General features: G+C 41.5%; 2 protein-coding genes across 3 annotated transcripts in view; both read left to right on the top strand.

Annotated features, from left to right (window-relative positions):
- TMC3 (transmembrane channel like 3) overlaps positions 1–11,318 on the top strand; it is a 33,707-nt gene extending 22,389 nt beyond the window's left edge. For both annotated transcript variants that reach the window (XM_039490244.1, XM_039490245.1), the window contains exons 15-23: positions 906–1,034; positions 1,973–2,040; positions 2,284–2,412; positions 4,824–4,934; positions 5,506–5,631; positions 7,334–7,412; positions 7,622–7,664; positions 8,994–9,279; positions 10,007–11,318. In XM_039490244.1, the coding sequence (XP_039346178.1) occupies positions 906–1,034; positions 1,973–2,040; positions 2,284–2,412; positions 4,824–4,934; positions 5,506–5,631; positions 7,334–7,412; positions 7,622–7,664; positions 8,994–9,279; positions 10,007–10,868 (1,833 nt within the window). In that variant the 3' untranslated portion in view covers positions 10,869–11,318. The remainder of the gene's footprint in view (positions 1–905; positions 1,035–1,972; positions 2,041–2,283; positions 2,413–4,823; positions 4,935–5,505; positions 5,632–7,333; positions 7,413–7,621; positions 7,665–8,993; positions 9,280–10,006) is intronic.
- A 574-nt stretch (positions 11,319–11,892) lies between these two features.
- STARD5 (StAR related lipid transfer domain containing 5) lies at positions 11,893–18,529 on the top strand. The gene is made up of 6 exons (XM_039492207.1): positions 11,893–12,139; positions 13,381–13,430; positions 13,558–13,690; positions 15,658–15,775; positions 16,828–16,921; positions 17,542–18,529. Exons 1-6 carry the CDS (start codon positions 12,050–12,052, stop codon positions 17,687–17,689), a joined length of 633 nt encoding a protein of 210 aa, XP_039348141.1. The 5' UTR covers positions 11,893–12,049; the 3' UTR covers positions 17,690–18,529.

Raw genomic sequence — 18,529 nt, 5'->3', positions numbered from 1 at the left:
TCCTCTGGGACAAAATTCTCCTTCTGGATTTGTCTGGCAGATCTCTATTCTGATATTCTGCTTGTCCTATATGTATGCAGCTCCCATTGAAATCATTAGGACCTGCACTCTTGTAGGGTGAGGAGAATATTCATGTCCTAGTGCGTCACCCAGCCAGTTTAGTGTAACTATATCCTACAGGTTCTGTTTATTATCTTGTGTTTGGGAGCAGTTGAAAGATTTGGATGATTGGAGTTCTTAGAGGAATGAGGTAGTTATTTATAATTGGTTGACTTTTTTAAAAAAAAAATATGTATGGGCTAGAATTGTTTGGGGCTGGAGTTTTCTTGTTTAATTATGCGTTTGAATTGTGTATTTTTTAAGACTCTGTTAAAGTCCCATGAACCTTGGATAGCCACTCGCAAATACAAGTTATAATAAGAAATAGATCCAGAGTGTCTCTTTCAGAGCACTGTGATCTTATCCTTAAGTGGTTATGCTCTTGGTGTTAAGAGGCAGTATTTCTCAGCACTAATCAAAAATGCATTAAAAACAACCTTGTACAGTAAATCCAGAAGCATGACTGCCATAGCAGAAGTGAAAAACTTTGTTAGATAATAAAGATAACTTTTCAAAACAAACAGATTGAGTCGTTAAAAAGAACACTAATCCACTTTGACTGGTACTTTATCTGATGCAAGCAATAAGCAGCATAATGAACGCTGGCACCAGACGTTTGCCCTTCCTGGAACAGAAACATGCAAAGAAACATTAAAGTAGGAAAAACTAATGGAAGGGTACATTATACATTCAGGGTATGGTACATCAGGATTGTAAGCATGAGTCAAGTGCAAATACATCTAGAACTTTATGCAAATCCTTTGCTTTGAACATGACTCAATAGCTTGGTACAAACTGTGTTTCAGGAAATGTTGAAGCTGTCCATTATCGACATGATTTTCACAGTGGCAAGCATTCTGCTAATAGACTTTTTCCGTGGACTATTTGTCCGATACTTAAGTGATTGCTGGTGCTGGGATCTGGAAAGCAAGTTTGTAAGTATAGACTTTTATTTTAGTAAAATCATTCTAATGAAAATTGGACAGACTTAGGCCCTTGTGTTGATCAGTAGCTTCTTTGGCAACAATTAGGTTATCCATATGGGCACAGCAAGCCTACAGATATATTTACACTTCAAGCTGGGGGTGTGATACTTGCACTAGCACTGCTCAAGCTAGTGCACTAAAAATAGAACAGTGCTGTGGCAGCACGAGCAGCGGGAGGAGCTAGCCACCCTGATCGTGTGCCTATCAGAGATGCTAGGTTAGGTACTCAGGGAGGCTAGCCACTTCCGCTGCCATGGCTACACCCTGAGCTAGCTCGAGTATGTCTCCTTGAGCTGGGAATCACACCCTGAGCTCGAAGTGTAGACCTACCCTAAGGGCGTAGGGAGGCTGAATTTAAATTGGAGGGCACAGAGCAAACAGTGAGATTACTTCAAGCTCACTGCCAGCTGTGGCCAAGGCACAGACTCCCACATCTTTCTCATGGATTAGTCCCACAGTCAAAGATGACTAATCAAGGGACCTTTTGAAAATGGAGAGAGTGGGTGGCTTCTAACTTCCTCTCCAGCTCTGACAATGCCTCATGAGATATCAAGTGATGCAAGACACAATAATTATAAGCACACAATCCTGAAAAATAAAGATAACAGTAAGTAATGCTTGGCTAGGGAGCAGCTGTTGCTATGAAATCCTGATATACAGTCTCGTCTTTAGCAGCTAATTTAAAGAGTGGAGTGGAGTGCAATTAGCTTGAGTGTCCCCACCCGGAGGTGCAGGTTTGATTATGTTCTTACTGCATGTTGAAGAGCGATACTTGCCCTGAGATTTCAGAGTGCCATTTATTCCATTAATTTATACAGGCTCATATTTTAGATAGTAGATATTAAATATTGAAACAAGTTGTTCACCATTCATTGTATTTCTTGTAGCCGGAATATGGAGAATTCAAAATTGCAGAGAATGTGCTACATTTGGTCTACAACCAAGGAATGATTTGGTATGTAATATATATAAGCATTTTTCTTGTCCCTGGTTGGTTACCAAGATAATTTATTACCTAAACCTCAAACTCACCATATATCCAAATAGGAGTTTAGTAAAGGAGCATTGCATGATTATTAACATTATCACACTGATACAACATGACAGGTTATTTAGAATACTCATATACCTTATTGTAACATAACTAAAATTAATCGGAGGTGTGTTGACTACTTTGAAGTTACATATTTCTTTCTAGGATGGGAGCCTTCTTTTCACCCTGCCTCCCAGCATTCAATGTTCTGAAGTTGATTGGGCTTATGTACTTGAGGAGCTGGGCTGTGTTAACATGTAACGTACCACATCAGCAGGTTTTCAGAGCTTCAAGGTTAGTTAAAATAAAGATAATATTCAATGTAAGGAGAAGAAATGTATTATCCGACTGTAAATGAGATGAGTAGCCTTGAATGCTGGAAATAAAAAGTAAAATTAGATTTACTATATTAACTTTGAGGCCTTCAGCAAAAATCTGTAAAGGAAAATATAGTTAGTGAAGAGAGGGAGGTAGAAAGCAGCGTTGTACTGGAGAGAATTAGCATATGAAAGTGCATCACAAGGGCATAAAGGGAACTGTGTGGCTTGGGATTTGGGATTCTACACAGAACCTTTCACTTCTACATCACAGGGTCAAAGTCAGTAGTGACCATAAGTTATTACTGGATGGATGCCAGTTGGGGTTTGAATCAGGCCCTGTAAGAGTAAATCATATGGAGTATCCAGTTTATAGAATAGAGTAGATTCAGCTTATACTATCAGAAATAATGCTTTTGCTGAATAGCCTATACTGGTTTCCAGAGTAAAATAAGCTATATAAACAAAAGCTTTTTTACACCAATATAACTCCGTCTACACACGAGAGTTGTGATACAGACTGGCCAGAGGGCAGTTTATGAGTTGTGATACAGACTGGCCAGAGGGCAGCAGGAGAGGGTTAGAAGGGAGCCTCATTCTCTGTAGAGGGAAGAAAGTTTGCTATAGATTAATTTAAGCACCTGAAGCCAGTCACCTGATAAAACCCCCCTGCTTCAATCAGACAGAGGAAGGAGTTGAAGTAGAGTGGATTGGTGTTGGAGCAGAGAGCAGTTTGGAGGAGGTAAAGCAGAGTAGATTGGTGTTGGAGCAGAGAGCAGTTTGGAGGAGGTAAAGCAGAGTAGATTGGTGTTGGAGCAGAGAGCAGTTTGGAGGGAAGCAGAGGAAAGTTTGGAGAAGTGTTGCGGTGGGCTAAGAAGACCAAGACCCTAGGTAAAGGGACACCTGGGTTGTGCAGAGGGAGGGCAGGAAGCCCCAGAAGCTGAAGGGCAGGAGAGGGAAGTAGCCCAGGGGAAGGAACTGCTAGTTCAAGTGGTTTACCGCTATCCCTAGGGCCCCTGGGCTGGGAGACAGAGTAGAGGGCAGGCCCGGGTCCCTCCCTCTCCACTCCCCTCCTCTAGGACACTAGTGGGGCAGTTAATATCCCAGTTCAGGGGCAAGAAATGGCACCCTGAACACCCCCCCCCCCCCGCAAAAAAAAAAAAGAGAGAGAAAGCAAGAGACCCATGATATTAGTGCCAGCAATTTGCCACAGGGAATAGAAACATTGCAAAAAAAAAATCACACTCCAAACTGTCATTGAATTCAATCATCCAAGTAAGTGTTTGCAAGATTGGTGCCTTGGTGTTTCTTTATGTACAGGGCCCTACCAAATTCAGGGTTCATTTTGGTCAATTTCATGATCATAGGATTTTAAAAATAGTAAATTTCATGATTTCAGCTATTTAAATCTGAAATTTCACAGTGTTGTAATTGTAGGGGTCTTGACCCAAAAGGGACTTGGGGCGGGGGGATCACAAGGTTATTGTTGGGGGGTTGTGGTACTACTACCCTTACTTCTGTGCTGCTGCTGGCAGCAGCGCTGCCTTCAGAGCTGGGCAGCTGGAGAGCAACTGAAAGCAGAGCTGCCACTAGCAGCAGCGCAGAAGTAAGGATGGCATGGTATGGTACTGCCACCCTTACTTCTGCGCTGCTGCTGGCAAGGCACTGCCTTTAGAGCTGGGCATCCGGCCAATAGCCGCCGCTCTCCGGCCACCCAGCTCTGAAGGCAGTGCAGAAGTAAGAGTGGAAATATTGCAACATCACTCCAACTCCCTTTTGGGTCAGGACCCACAATTTGAGAAATGCTGGTCTCCCCCGTGAAATCTGGTCTTCTGTGTGCTTTTACCCTATACTATACAGATTTCATGGTCCGTGGCACCATTTTTCATGGCTATGAATTTGTTAGGGCCCTATTTATATACTATGAAGTATCAACTACTGTAATTTGTTATACAACAGTGTTACACTGTTACATTTTTTTCTCAATAATACCTCAATTTCTTGCCAAAAGGTAAATAAGGATTTTTTTCAAATCTTTAAAACATGTCAAAAATAGCATGTTCTTAAGATTGAAAAATAAATGAATACCCAAACCTTCATAATTCTTTTTTAAACAGAACTTTGAAGCAACCTCAGTTTTTGCAGTGTGGATACTATAAATAGTTATCTGGAGAGCAGAGCAAATAGAATTTTGATCATTAACAATCTGCACAAGGCCAGTGTGTACAGACTGCCCAGATTTATTTCCTGATCATAACAGAAAACAATATTGATGATTCAGAAGTGTGGCTCTTGCACTTGTCAGGTTGATGTGGATTTGTGGTCTTGCACATTGGCTCTGATTGTTTGTATTGTTAATACAACATGAAAAATGTTGCTTTCTTGCAGATCTAATAACTTCTACTTGGCTATGTTGCTGTTTATGTTGTTCTTGTGCATGTTACCAACAATTTTTGCTATTGCCCGATATAAACCATCTTTAAGCTGTGGTCCATTTAGGTAAGTTGTACTGAAATAATAACTGTAGAGAGTTGTTAGTTCCCTTGTCTCAATAAATTAAACAGTTTTCAATGGAAATATTGCTGGATTACTGATAAATAAAAATTAATTTGGGACTACGGTATATATGGTCTCCTACTTATGCCAAAAATGTCTAGTTCAGATTAAAATGGTATTAAACTACCTGAATATATACAGTAGTATCTGACCCAAGTCTTTTCATCTGTTTTATCAACTGCAGACATTTTGTCATTATCTGCATTGTTCAGTTGTCATGTTTGCGTGATATAATGCAATATACTACAAGTCACAGTATTTCTGAACATCAAGAACAAAGTATCTCAGGTCAGACACACTCAAATTGAGGCATTCAAAATTGGTGGACACATGAAAATTCTGGCCATATTTTAAAAATAGATTGATCCCGTTCAGTTTTTCCATTGATTTCAATGGGAGCTGGATTAGTCATAATGGTCTTGCACAAAAATATGCTTTATTCAATCAAATAATAAGAAAATTGTCAGCATTTATCATTTGAAAGTAGAGTTCAATTTAACTTTTTCCCCCTTAGTGGACAAGAGAAAATATATGATATTGTGTCTGAAACAATTAAAGCAGATTTTCCTGTATGGTTCAACACGGTGATTAATTATATCAGCAGCCCTGTAGTTGTCCTCCCTGCCTTATTACTTCTATTGTAAGTATTTTACATTTCATAGTGATATTACTCTGTATCAGTACTGTATCTATCTGTAAATAGTTAAATCTTAATAGAGGGAGAAAAATATTGAGTGACAGTAATTTTATACAACCAATTGGAGAAGCCTTGTTGAATTTATGGATTAGGGATCAGTCGGGAGTGGCAACACACTTAAAGAATAACATCAAATGTTTAAGATAAACACTTCCTCCTTCCATTAGTTTCACTGGAGTGAGTCCTGTTAAATATCTGATGGCATGATATGGCCATTTGATTTTCAGATTTATATGAGCCAATCTATGGTAGTCTTTAATTTAAGCAACAAGACCTGGCACAACAGCCCTTTATGGGTCCAGCAAAGGCCACTAGGGATAATTAAGTGTTGAGATGCAGCTGACAACCCTTGCCAGCCACCTGGAATATTGGGTTTGCTCTCCCAGTGTTCACTAAGGTTATTGCTTGCTGTCAAGTCTTGGCCTAATAGTAGTTCTATGAGCTTTCCAGACCTGTTTCTCTTTCAGGAGTGTCTCAGAAACCAATCTTCTGTTTATTATTGGTCAGTAGTTCAGTATATGACTGCACACAGGGCTCAATCTGTCATCTATAGAAGCTACTCAATCATCCTGATTACTGACAGGATAAATTAATTATCAAGGCCTGCTCTCAAATGTTAATTTAATATAGCTTTCTGCAGTCTCTCCAGTCCTTTCCACCCCACTCCTAAAATAATCACATCTGGGAGTTGATATTTATTTTGAGCTGTTTGAAAGATACATCACTTTCACAAAATATCATTCAGTCCATATTTTATCCTTAATATTCATTGGATATGTTCATTTCCTATGATCAGGCCTGGAAAAAATTAACCTGTTCACTTCATTTGAGCCAGGCAGATGGGCATTTCCTAATTAACTCCTCCACTGTTCCCTTAACAATCCTTTGTACCTTATCTCTGTTATCGTTTTGTTTTTTATTAGTTTCCACCTAACATCCTTGTTTGATTTAACTCTATGCAGTCAGGCAGGATAACAAGAAGTAGGTAAACTGAGGTGTATATGATATTAATAAAAAAAAAACCCTCATACACACATTCTCCACAGAGGGTGAGATAGATGTTGAGAAGAGAAATGGCCATTGCATAGCAAACACTTCACAATGTGCAGAAGCATTATATTATACTTAGTTGCATTGTGGATCGAATATGCAAACCTCCTATGTTTTGTATGTTGTCCTCAAAGCTGCTGCTATAGTCTGCCCATCTCCACAAAAAGAACTTAGTTTTGAAAGCTAAAAGAGGAGGAGGGAGGGAGTGAATGCCACAATGTGTATATTATTTTGTTTCTGTGTGCAGTACTCAGAATGAAGGTCCAGATTCTCAGCTGGTGTGAATAAGAGCAGATCCATCTGGCCCTAAAAATGTTAAACAAGAGGGTGGGATTTTTGCACGTGCAAATAATGCATGCACAATTGGGAATGTCTGAAAATTTAGTTTTTAATGTCACCTAGCTCTCAAAGAATTAACCGTTCGACCTTCAAAAAGCTTGTTTGTCTTTTGCATGCCTGTCCCAATGCAAAGGAAAAAGCTGGAGAGGAACTGAAATCATATTCCATTTCTGTGACATGTGAGCCTTTCTGAAAGAAAATTGCTAGGAATGTTTCAGATGTGATTCACAGATAGCCCTGTGTTCCTCTCTTCTAGCATGCTAATTTATTACCTGCAGAGTATTGCAAGGTCATTAAAATTCACCAACAGGCAACTGAGAATGCAGATCCAAACAGTAAGTACTGATTGAAAGCATTTACTGCACACTTCTTGGTGGCTTTTCACAAAGCATTAACCTTAAATAAAATTCTAAAGTTGATTTAAGTGTTTTGCAAAATAAAACTAATCCTGTATTCATACCTATTATTTGCTAACTTATTTGCTTTCTAACATACAAACATACAAACTACTAGTTAATCATCCCTATATCTATATATATATTAGGAAAGAACCGAAGACAAGAAAAAGGTGGTTCACATAGCAGTAGGTAAGTTGGGAGCTTTTGTAAATACATCTATAAATAAAGCATTTGGCCATTTTGATCTCTCATATGCACAGTAGGTACAAATAAAAAAAGATATTGTGTGCTGTATAAACCTACTACTTCTAGTGTCAGTTTTAGCATTAGCCTAGCATTCACTGTAATTGTTTTTATCCTATAAGGTGATTATGCTATGAGGAAATTATTATACATTTTACAACTGATAATAATTGAAATGTGGATCTCTCTAAAGATCTTCTAAAGGCTTTAGGTTGCCTAATCAAATTAAAATCATGGGGCCAGATTCTGCTCTCATTTACAATAGTGTCAATCTGTAGTAACTCATTGATTTAACTCTAGCTTGCTTCTTGCTTGCTTATATATACCTGCCCCAGGAAATTTCCACCACTTGCATCCAAAGAAGTGGGTATTCACCCACGAAAGCTCATGCTGCAAAACGTCTGTTAGTCTATAAGGTGCCACAGGATTCTTTGCTGCATTGATTTAAATGGAATTTCTGTGGATTGACATTGATGTAATGAGAGCAGACTCTGGATCTAGATGGAATGTTCAGTTTCCCCTTTACCTACTAATTACTGTGTAACAGTGCTGATAGTGTTCAAACCTATACATTCATAAAATTCCTCATTAAAAAAAATAATTTTTACTGGGCCAAATCCAACAGCGACATAAATGGTGGTATATGCTATTTGTTGGGTCAGAAGTAGGAATTTAATATGCAGCAATAGTATACTATTTGTAATAGAGAATGTGTAGTATACAGTAATAGTTTACAATTGGTAGTATACAGTAAATTACACCAATATGGTGAGGGGACAGATTCAGCTCCTGGCATTGGTGGGTGCAACTGCCACTGAAGTCCATGGAAGCTTTGGCCACTTACATTAGAGCTGAATTTGGCCCAGCTGCTGTTAGTAATGGTACAATATAAGCGCAACTGATGCTCTTGGGAAGAGACTGCCTTATCTTACATCCTCCAGTTGGTTTCTTTTCCTGTAATCCTCATTTCATGGATCTGGTGTGTACATTACACTAATTTTGCATATCTACTAAATGACAAATCAGTGCAATTTACAATACATTTGCCACGATCAACAAGCACCTGACATGCATTGGGCACCATCTATCCACCCAGGTTCTTATAGTGACTCTGATCACCACACCATCTTGGTGCTCAGTGCTTGTCTCCACTGAATTTGGCCAGAGGATTCCATGGGAGTGCCATCCATTTACTGCAGGCTGAAGTTGAGCTAATGTGTTTTCCTTCTTAAAGGTCTGACAGCTCAAGTTACAATCACTCTCTGCTTTTTCTAGCCAGTATCCAGAATCTAGAGGGAAATGACAAAAGACCAGAGCAGGAGAATGACCTCACCAATCAGGAGTCCTCAGCTCGGTCATCGACACCCCGAAAGAATGGCAGCGTCTTGAATTTTGAATCTCCAGTGACCAAAGGCAGCAGAATACAAACAATCTCACAATCTGTACCCCAAGCTGATGTTGCTAGGCCAGCAAATATAACTCCAACGACTCCAACCCCTTTAACTCCAACTCCTTCAGTTCCTAGCATACAGAAGCGTAGAACTGAGCAGGTTGCAAACAGGTGAGGCTGTCTCCTAGTTCTGAAATGAAATGTATTTCAATATTTCCATGAAATACTTGTTTTTATTTACAAAATTTGTGTATCCAAATTAACTCTGTCATGAACAAAACATTGACAGAATAGTTTTTAAAAGCAGCTTTGCTCACAGGCACTTGGCTACTATGGAATGGTAGCAATCACCTTTGATTGCTAGAGTGGATTATAGTATTTTTGTGCGGATAGAGTTTAGAAAGTTCCTACACTTGTTTAAAGTAAAGATAAAACCCACCAACTTACACTACATTAAAAAGCAATTCAAATAGGATTGTCTTTTCACGAAATTGACAAATATAGTAAAGGTGAAGCAACATGTCAGAGGATTTTCGAAGCCTTAACGAACATTCATTGAGTTATGTATTTTGGATGGCTTTGTGGTTAAGGCACTCGCTTGTTGCTTAGGATGTCTGAGCTGGGTTTCTTGCTCTGCCACAAACGTCTTCTGTGACCTTGGACAAGTCGGTTAGGGCAGATTATGAATGAAACTCGCATTGTAGATCACTTGCTCACATGAGTAGCCTCTTTGACTCCAGAAGGACTTCTTTGTGTAAGTAAGGGATTCACAATCTGTCCCTAAACCTCCGTGCCTCAGTTTCCCCCGCTGTTTTAAAAAATGGGTTGACTATTTACCTTCATTGCAGGATTATTTTGGGGATAAATATGTTACTTCCTTTTATTTTATTTTTTAAAGGTACTCAAGTGTTGTACATGGAAGTGCAAGTGAGCTCTGTAAAACAAAGCCCTACACTCCTCTGACTTTCAAAAAGCGTGTTGAAGATGTTCATTCTGAACCTCTCTTTAGGAAACGTATCCAACAAATAAATCCAGACACTCTTGGGGCAGGAGCTCCAGCTTTTGTGGGACGCAAAGTGCCCACCACAAGGTATTTTATTGTTAACGAACATGAATCCCGCAAAAAGCTTCTCCGTTCCACTTCCCGGCTCCCAAGGCATTTCAGAATGGAGGAGTCAGGAGACATAGTTGAATTATATCCAAGGAACGTCAGAAGATATGTGGTTCGAACACCACACAGGACATACTCCCCTCACTTCAGTGAAGAGGAAGAGGAGGAGGAGGAATTAAGGAGAGACTTGATAAACAGATCCTACCGACCACGCTCACTCTCAGATCTTCGCCCAGGTCCCCGATTTTACATTGGTGAACGTGTGGACAGTCAAATCCTTACGGGCAAGGATCCAGCCAAAATGCACTACAAATCCTGGGATGATGGCTTTGAGCTAAAACGAGATAGGCCTCCACATTCCCACAAAAAGTCACACATGAAACATGTGGCTCTTGATCAGCCCTATCCAGAGCATCATGTGAAACCTAAATCCAAGCATAACCTCGAACAATCTCTAACAGAGTCCGATTCCATTTCCATTGGATCGAGCAGCGATCAGCAAACCAGCAGCAATGATCAATACATCCAAGTCATTCATAGTAAGGAGAAATATCTGAAATCTGGGGCAAAGTTTACCAGAAAGAAACCAAAGACTACTGTTGACCGAAACATGTCTGAATCTAATGAACTGATATGTTCAAATGTCTAGGAAAACGCTCCCTCTGTTTTGTGTTATGAACAGATGTATTTGTAGAGACCTTTCAGCTGCCATTTGAACCACAGAGGACCATTGAAATATAGTCTTCTGAACTACAGTATATGCAACTGTTTTTGAAGTGGATAAAGCATTATTTATCTTTGTGTTTAATTTTAATTGTACCCAAGTTTAGTATCACATCACAAATGCATTACAAATATCTGGAGAGAAGTATTTCTGCATTATTGCTCATTACTATATAGTAAAAATATATTGTAAAAATAAAATGTGTATGGAGCACCAGGAATAATTAAACCCAGGCAAAAGTACAGCAGGGAGGTTTATTTTACCTTCCTCTAGCTTTTAAATATGTGCATAATCTTCCTGTCCCAACTGAAGATGCCATAGTTTGAAGAGGTCTATGTTATTCCTAGTAAAAGGCTATCCAGCCCATCTTCCTGAAAATAAAGGGTTCTTGCAACTGTACATTTTACAGTTCTGTGCAGTCTAGCAGAAGAAACCTATACTGTAGCTGGAACAGAAGTTAGGAGCTTGATTCGGAGGTTACTGGGTGAGATTCCATGGCCTGTTTTATGCTCACTCTCACACACCCACACCCCTCCCTCTCTCACACACACACAACCACCCCCCTACACACCCCCCTCTCTCTCTCTCTCTCACACACACACACACACACTTATCCCTCCTTCTCTCTCTCTCTCTCTCTCTCACACACACACACCCCACACACCCCTCCCTCTCGCTCGCTCTCACTCACACACACACACCCCTTCCTCCTCCGCCCCCACTGGCCAGCTCGGGAAGAGCGGGCAGGGCGCTGTGTTGGGGGCGGGCAGAGCAGCCGGGCTCCGCGCGGTGGGCGGATGGAGCAGCCCGCAGGCACCGCGCCGCCCAGCTGGGGCGCTGCTAACGGAGGCTGGCGCCGGCGGCCTGGGCAGCGCAGCCCGCCCCGCCCCGGAGCGCTGCGTCCCTCCCAAGGCCCGGGCAGCTCCATCAGGTGAGTGGGAGGCGCCGGGCTCGGGCAGCTCCCAAGGCCCGGGCAGCTCCATCAGGTGAGTGGGAGGCGCCGGGCTCGGCCTAGGCCGGGAGCTCCTATCGGCGCCAGCCCGGCCCCCTGTGGGCGGCGGCTCCTCCTCCTCCTCCTCCAGCCGGCCCGGGGCCCGCCGCCAGCCATGGCTTACGAGGAGCGGGTCCGCTCGCTGGCGGACACCGTGCAGCTCTACCGGAAGGACCCGAGCGGCTGGCGGAGCTGCAAGCGCACGGTGAGCAGGCTGGGCCCGGGCTCCGCAGCGAGGCCAGGGGGGACAGGAGCTAGGCTGCCCCGGTTCCTGTTCCTCCCCCGGGGGAGGGCAAAACCGGTCACTGGTGCATCTGGGCGCTGCAGCAGGAGGGTGTTGGCTCCCCTGCCAGCCCTGGGTGCCCGTTCAAGCCATGGCCGGTCCTGCGGGGTGCTCTCTCTGCGGTCTTCCTGCAGTGCCCATCACCCTCGTGTCTAGGCGCCAGTGATAAACAAGGGTCGATGGGGAGTTAGCAGGAGGCGCTCAGCCCCTTGCAGAGTAAGGCCTGGAGTAATTGTCCAGATTTCTGACTCTACTGGCAAAGTGTTAGCAGCTAACAATGATCACAGCTTTGTCGTGACAGTTCAGGCCTTTATACAGTTCTGCTGTTAACTGTTAGCTCTCTGGTTAGAGACACTGAGGTAGGATTTGTAATTAAAATCTTTGGAAGTTATTGTATTTGCCAGTCCGTTAGATGACTCACTAACCACTGGCAAAGAAAACTAGCTAGCACAGTTGCCAACTTTCACGCGGTAACTTTCACAAGCCAAAAATCAAGCTAGTCCCATTTCAAAACAAGTTCTCAGTGGTACCCGATGACAGATCAAGGAGTAATGGTCTCAAGTTCCAGTGGGGGAGGTTTAGGTTGGATATTAGGAAAAACTTTTTCACTCAGAGAGTGGTGAAGCACTGGAATGGGTCACCTAGGGAGGTGGTGGAATCTCCTTCCTTAGAGGTGTTTAAGGTCAGGCTTGACAAAGCCCTGGCTGGGATGATTTAGTTGGGTTTGGTCCTGCTTTGAGCAGGGGGTTGGACTAGATGACGACCTGAGGTCCCTTCCAACCCTGATATTCTATGATTCTAAGCCAATCCCTAAGAACCCCAACACTCTAGGTGACTAGATCCCCCTGGCGTGCAGTCTGGGATAGTGGTGGGGGTCCACTGTGCACCACTACTTCCCATCCCCCCCTTGCCCCTGCTTGCCAGGAACCGATCAAAAAAGAGAAGGAACAAGCTGCAAGCCGAACAAGCTGCAAGCCAAACAAGCTGTAAGCCAAAAACTAGCCAACAAACAACTCACAAGCCAATTAAGCCAAAAACAAGCCCAATTTCTGCAGTTTTTTCGTGGGTTTGGAATGTCTGCTAGCTAGCTGTGGCAAAGAGATTAGCCTGTTAATTGCTACATCAGGTCTAAAGGCTGTCTTCACTTATTTCACTTTTGATAGAATGAAGTTTCAATTTATTGGAGACCATCAACTGAGTTTTCTGGCAACATGTAAGTAAGGTATTCCAAAATTACGAGGAGGAGAGGGGGTGTCTGTGTGTGAGTGAATAACTCTTGTCTGTGTTGTTCAGGAGAAAAATTCAAAGGTAATTTTAGTTTCATGTTTGTTTTCCTACAGATACAAAGGAGATGGAATAGTCTCTGCGAGTCCTGAGGCTGTCTGGGAGTGCTTAAAACCAGAAGCTGGTGGACTTAGAACAAAGTGGGACCAGAATGTGAAGGACTTTGAGCTGATTGAAACTATTAGTGATGTAAGTTCAATGAAAATGATAAGGAGCATTGTGGTTAAATTCTCATCACATTACAGACCTGTTACAAAAATCTGAAGAGAAAATTATTTCTGCATTATTGCTCATTACTATAAAATATATTGTAAAAATCAAATATGTACTTGGGGCACCAGGAATAATTAAACCCATGCAAAAATATATCAGGTGAGGTTTCAGTGAGAACGGAAACAGACCCTTATATTTTCAGTCACATTTTTAGTGCCTTATACTGTATCTTACAGTGTATACATAAACAGATATTTACAAGATCCTAAAGAAAGTATTGCTGCCTGGTATGTGTATCTCACCCACAGTCTTAAATCATTGTTAGAAATTGGTCACCAGGAATTCTTTTGTTCTGAACAAGCTGTCCAAAATTGTTTTATTTTGACAATGTGAATCTCATATGTTTTAAAATGTTTGCATGTATTTACACAATACACTGTAACTCCTTTGAATGAGTAGCTATAGCCTGTTGGCTAAACAATACACATTTTATAACCATTCTAATTTCAGAACTGACTCCAAAGTTGTATTGTTTTATCATGCTAACTCTTATAAGCGTTCATAATATTTTAAACAATTCTTATTGGTAAAAAGAGGTAATTTTAAAAAAAAATACACAAATCTGTGTTTAACTAATGAAGAGGTTTATCATGACCCAACAAATGCAAAGCCATTTATATATTTAACTCTCAGCCTTTAGTTCAGGAATTTTGCCATCCCAGCACATACCGTATTTTCCGGCGTATAGGGCGACGGGGCGTATAAGACGACCCCCTAATTTTAGAGTTAAAATATAGGTTTTGGGGCTATACTCGCCCTATAAGATGACCCCCCCTTCCGAGGTCGTCTTTTAAATCCCAGCCGCAGCGGGGAGTCAGAGGGTCTGGGCTGCCCGCTGCGGTGGGGAGCCCAGAGCCTTTTAAATCCCAGCCGCGGCAGGGAGTCAGAGGGCTCTGGGCTGCCCGCTGCGGCGGGGAGCCCAGAGCCTTTTAAATCCCAGCCGTGGCTGGGAATCAGAGAGCTCTGGGCTGCCCGCTTTGGCGGGGAGCCCAGAGCCTTTTAAATCCCAGCCGCGGCTGGGAGTCAGAGGGCTCTGGGCTGCCCGCTTTGGCGGGGAGCCCAGAGCCTTTTAAATCCCAGCCGCGGCTGGGAGTCAGAGGGCTCTGGACTGCCCGCTGTGGCGGGGAGCCCAGAGCCTTTTAAATCCCAGCCGCCCGCTGTTATACCCAGCGTATAAGACGACTTCCGATTTTGGGGGGTTGTTTTTTAATATAGAAAGTCGTCTTATACGCCGGAATATACGGTACTGCTCATCCTGACTTTCTTCAGTACCTGAAGCACACCAGCGTGAGTGCAGGGAACATTCAATTGAATTTCAGAGCCCTTTATTTTTATCAGCTTGTGAAAATCTGCAAGTTATTTAGAATTAAATACAAAAAGATATATTTGTAAATCACATATGATAGAGTCTTCCATTCTGTATTTACAGACTTGTCCGGCTTATAAAACATTCACCAATGTGGTGGAGCAGATGTTTAGATACAAGGGAACTGTGTTAAATTTCCTGTGGGATAACAAGTTATGCACCAAGTTTCATGTAACAAAGTTATTACCTGAAATTGGAGCTTGTAAATAACTACATCTGTGTGTGACTTTCTTCTTAAAGAGCATTGTTTTGCTTGTTCTTATGGCATTGGACTGTATGACAAATCATCACTGTATTTTCCCCATCAAAAATGCTCTTGAGTCAAGACTCTAGCTGGTACATTTATTCACCCTGAATAGCAAGTTATTCGACAAATTTGTGTAACTGAAATAAATGGCACTGCTTGCCAAGTAAGCATGATAAAAGATATCAGAATCTCTCACTTACTATGTTAGAAGCACATCACTGCATCTATATGTACATATACAGTGATTTAATGCTGTTTTGTATTTTGTAGACTATCTCTATATGCAGAACCATTACCCCATCAGCCTTCATGAAGATTATTTCTCCAAGAGATTTTGTAGATGTGGTGCTAATTAAGCAGTATGAAGACGGGACTATAGCATCTGCTGGTAAAATATTTAAATTTCCAATCCATTTATATTATATTGTATTATATTTTATATTAACAGTAAGTTAGTGAATATAACTGAAAATCTTTCAGGATATATTCTTTTTTGTTTTTCAAAATATATATATGTTGGATATACAGTAAAAATCTTGGTCAGAAGATGCTTAATCAATAGTTATTAGCAAGTATTAGTGCTTAATTACATCATCATCATCATATAGAATATCAGGCAAACAGTATAATCATTCACTGTAGAGTGTAAATATTGCTATCATTCCTTTTCATAGTGTTCTTCTGAGAAGGAATAGATATTTCAGTTAGTATTCAGCTGGGTACATTTTTTTTTAGAACTTGTAGAAGTGTCTAAGAAAGTCCCTTCGGAAGCATTGCCTCTGAACACTTCATAGGATGTACGGAAAGCTGTTAAATTTTGCTTAACTAAAGACAGTGAAGAGATGTGCCCATAGAGCACCCCAACAGTGATTAGTTTTCCTGCAGAGAGCAACTATTTCAAGCTGCTGGTACTATGTGCACATATTCATCTTTCTTTCTTAACATTCATTTACATGTTTCATTAAGTCTAAAGTCAAGAGTTTCAATGTCCCACAGTGCCCTCTTTGGATCACCAGGCAGGAATCTCGCTATATAGATAGATAGATAGATAGATATGTGCAGTGAGCCTATGCCTTCTCAAAAGGCTAAGAGAGGAACATCTTTGTGAAATGCATTTATCTTACTTTTAGATTAGAGTGCAAGCAACTTAAGTTACTATTAAAACACTGTGGTGCCATAATACTGTACAAGCCCAATACATGTCTTTTGAAGTGCCTTGGTGTACAGTCCATACCAGCAGAAATCATTCCTATAATGCATGCAGTACTTTGATTCATAGATTTGATGGCCAGAAGGGAATATTATGATCACCATGCATAACACAGGCCAAAGAACATCAACCTCAAGAATCTTTGACTAGCTTTCATCATAAATGCTTCTCAGCTGGTGGTGTTTACTGTGGTAGAAAACGTTTACTTTTAATTCATTTTTTTCTTGTAGCAACCAATGTGGAACATGCACTCTGTCCTCCCCAACCCACATACGTAAGAGGGTTTAATTATCCCTGTGGCTGTTTCTGTATACCTGTTCCAGGGTAAGAAGTCTATTTGAATATTACATATGCTGTACTTGAAAGTCCTATCCATAGCTATCGTGTGTATGTATTAATGTTCACCATTCAACAGGGAACCCTCTGGCAGTTACTGGTTTATATCTGGTTGTGGCTGGTAGACATTGTCATTAAAACTGAGCGATGTTCAGTGCCCTAGGTGAAATGAGTTAGTCTCTTTTTTTCCATTTCCTAGCGGACATGTGTTAACATTACAGAAACTATCATCACAGTGCGTCTCCTCGTTGGCATTCTTAGCTGAGAAGCCAAGGATTAAGAATCTGATTCAGTAGAGCACATAAACATGTGCTTAACTTTAAGTATATGAGTAGTCCCACTGACTTCAGAGGCAATTCACATACTTACTTAAGTGCTCTGCATAATCAGGGCCTAAATTAATTGGGAAATTCACTATCCTTTCCTTGTAGGGATAGGTAAAGGCACATTGATAGGAGAGGAAGTTTGCTTTGTGCCCATTCTGTGGAAAAGGCATAGAAATATTTATCCATAGATAACACATCCCAAATATAAGAAATTTTATAAAGTCCTTAATATTTTACATTTCTGGTTGTAAGATAACTTTCACTGATGTGTTGTTTTCTCAGGGAACCAGGCAAGACCCAAGTCCTCACTTTCTTTCAGACTGATCTTGGTGGCTTTCTTCCCCGGACTGTAGTGGACTCATTCTTTCCAAGCAGCATGGCTGGATTTTACAGCAATCTGACCAAAGCGGTAAAGACAGTGAAAACTTGAGAGGCATTTTCTCAAAGGAAATCCGAGTCTCATTGCTGAGACTTAGAAGGGAGGGTAAGAAAAGCTATTATTGGTGGCATAACAGATTAGAGTAAGATAAAAATGGAATAAATGATGGGATCAGCGACCGACCTACAATGCCTTTCTAACAATCTAGATATGTAGGAAAGTTGAAGTGGGAACAAAGTCTCAAAGTCCATTTTTAATATAGGATTTATTATTTTTGTACCTGCCTTTCTGTTTAAAAATGCACTACCTTGTGATACTGTATTTTTGTAACTATTAAAATAAGTGACATTATTTCAGCAACTAGCAGGATTCTAGAGGAAGTTCTGCTGCCCCCTCCTGGAGGAGAAGTCCCACTTCAGGCCTGTTTATGATCATACTTTATCAGTGTAAACCAGGTTACTCCTGAGGGAATTCTGCGCCAAAAAATAAAAAATTCTAAAAATTTCTGCACGCAATATTTTAAAATTCTGCAAAATTCTTCAAGTTTTATTTGTCAAACAAATGTGGAGGCTCCAGCATGGCAGTGGGGAGCACAGACCACTGGCTGCACAGCCTTCCCCTCCCCCTCTCCCCCCGAAGACACTGACTCGGTGGTGAGGTTGCACCCAACCCTGACACAGCACCAGGCTGGGCCTGCCTCAGAAACACCCCAGGGCTCTGATCCTCTGTGTCAGATGCACCAGGTGTGGGGCAGGCAGGCTCAACCAGGCAGGATCCAAGTGTGGAGGGGCTTGGTGTGTGGTGAGAGGGTTCTGTATTGAGCAATCTGGGTGCAGACTGATCAGTGGGAGGTCTGGGGAACGGAATCTGGATGCACAGAGGCTCTTTGGG

The sequence above is a fragment of the Mauremys reevesii genome, linkage group 10 (genome assembly GCF_016161935.1).
Source record: "Mauremys reevesii isolate NIE-2019 linkage group 10, ASM1616193v1, whole genome shotgun sequence".
NCBI lineage: Eukaryota > Metazoa > Chordata > Testudines > Geoemydidae > Mauremys > Mauremys reevesii.
The sequence above is the reverse complement of the archived record's forward strand: the minus strand, read 5'-3'. Positions and strand labels throughout refer to the sequence as shown.

Bases quoted from the DNA above. Each gene is read 5' to 3' on its own strand.
- STARD5 (XM_039492207.1), top strand. From the start codon at position 12,050: ATGGCTTACGAGGAGCGGGTCCGCTCGCTGGCGGACACCGTGCAGCTC. The intron at 13,691-15,657 runs GTAAGTTCAATG...TGTATTTTGTAG, and splicing joins TGATTGAAACTATTAGTGAT to ACTATCTCTATATGCAGAAC. The intron at 15,776-16,827 runs GTAAAATATTTA...TTTTTCTTGTAG, and splicing joins CGGGACTATAGCATCTGCTG to CAACCAATGTGGAACATGCA.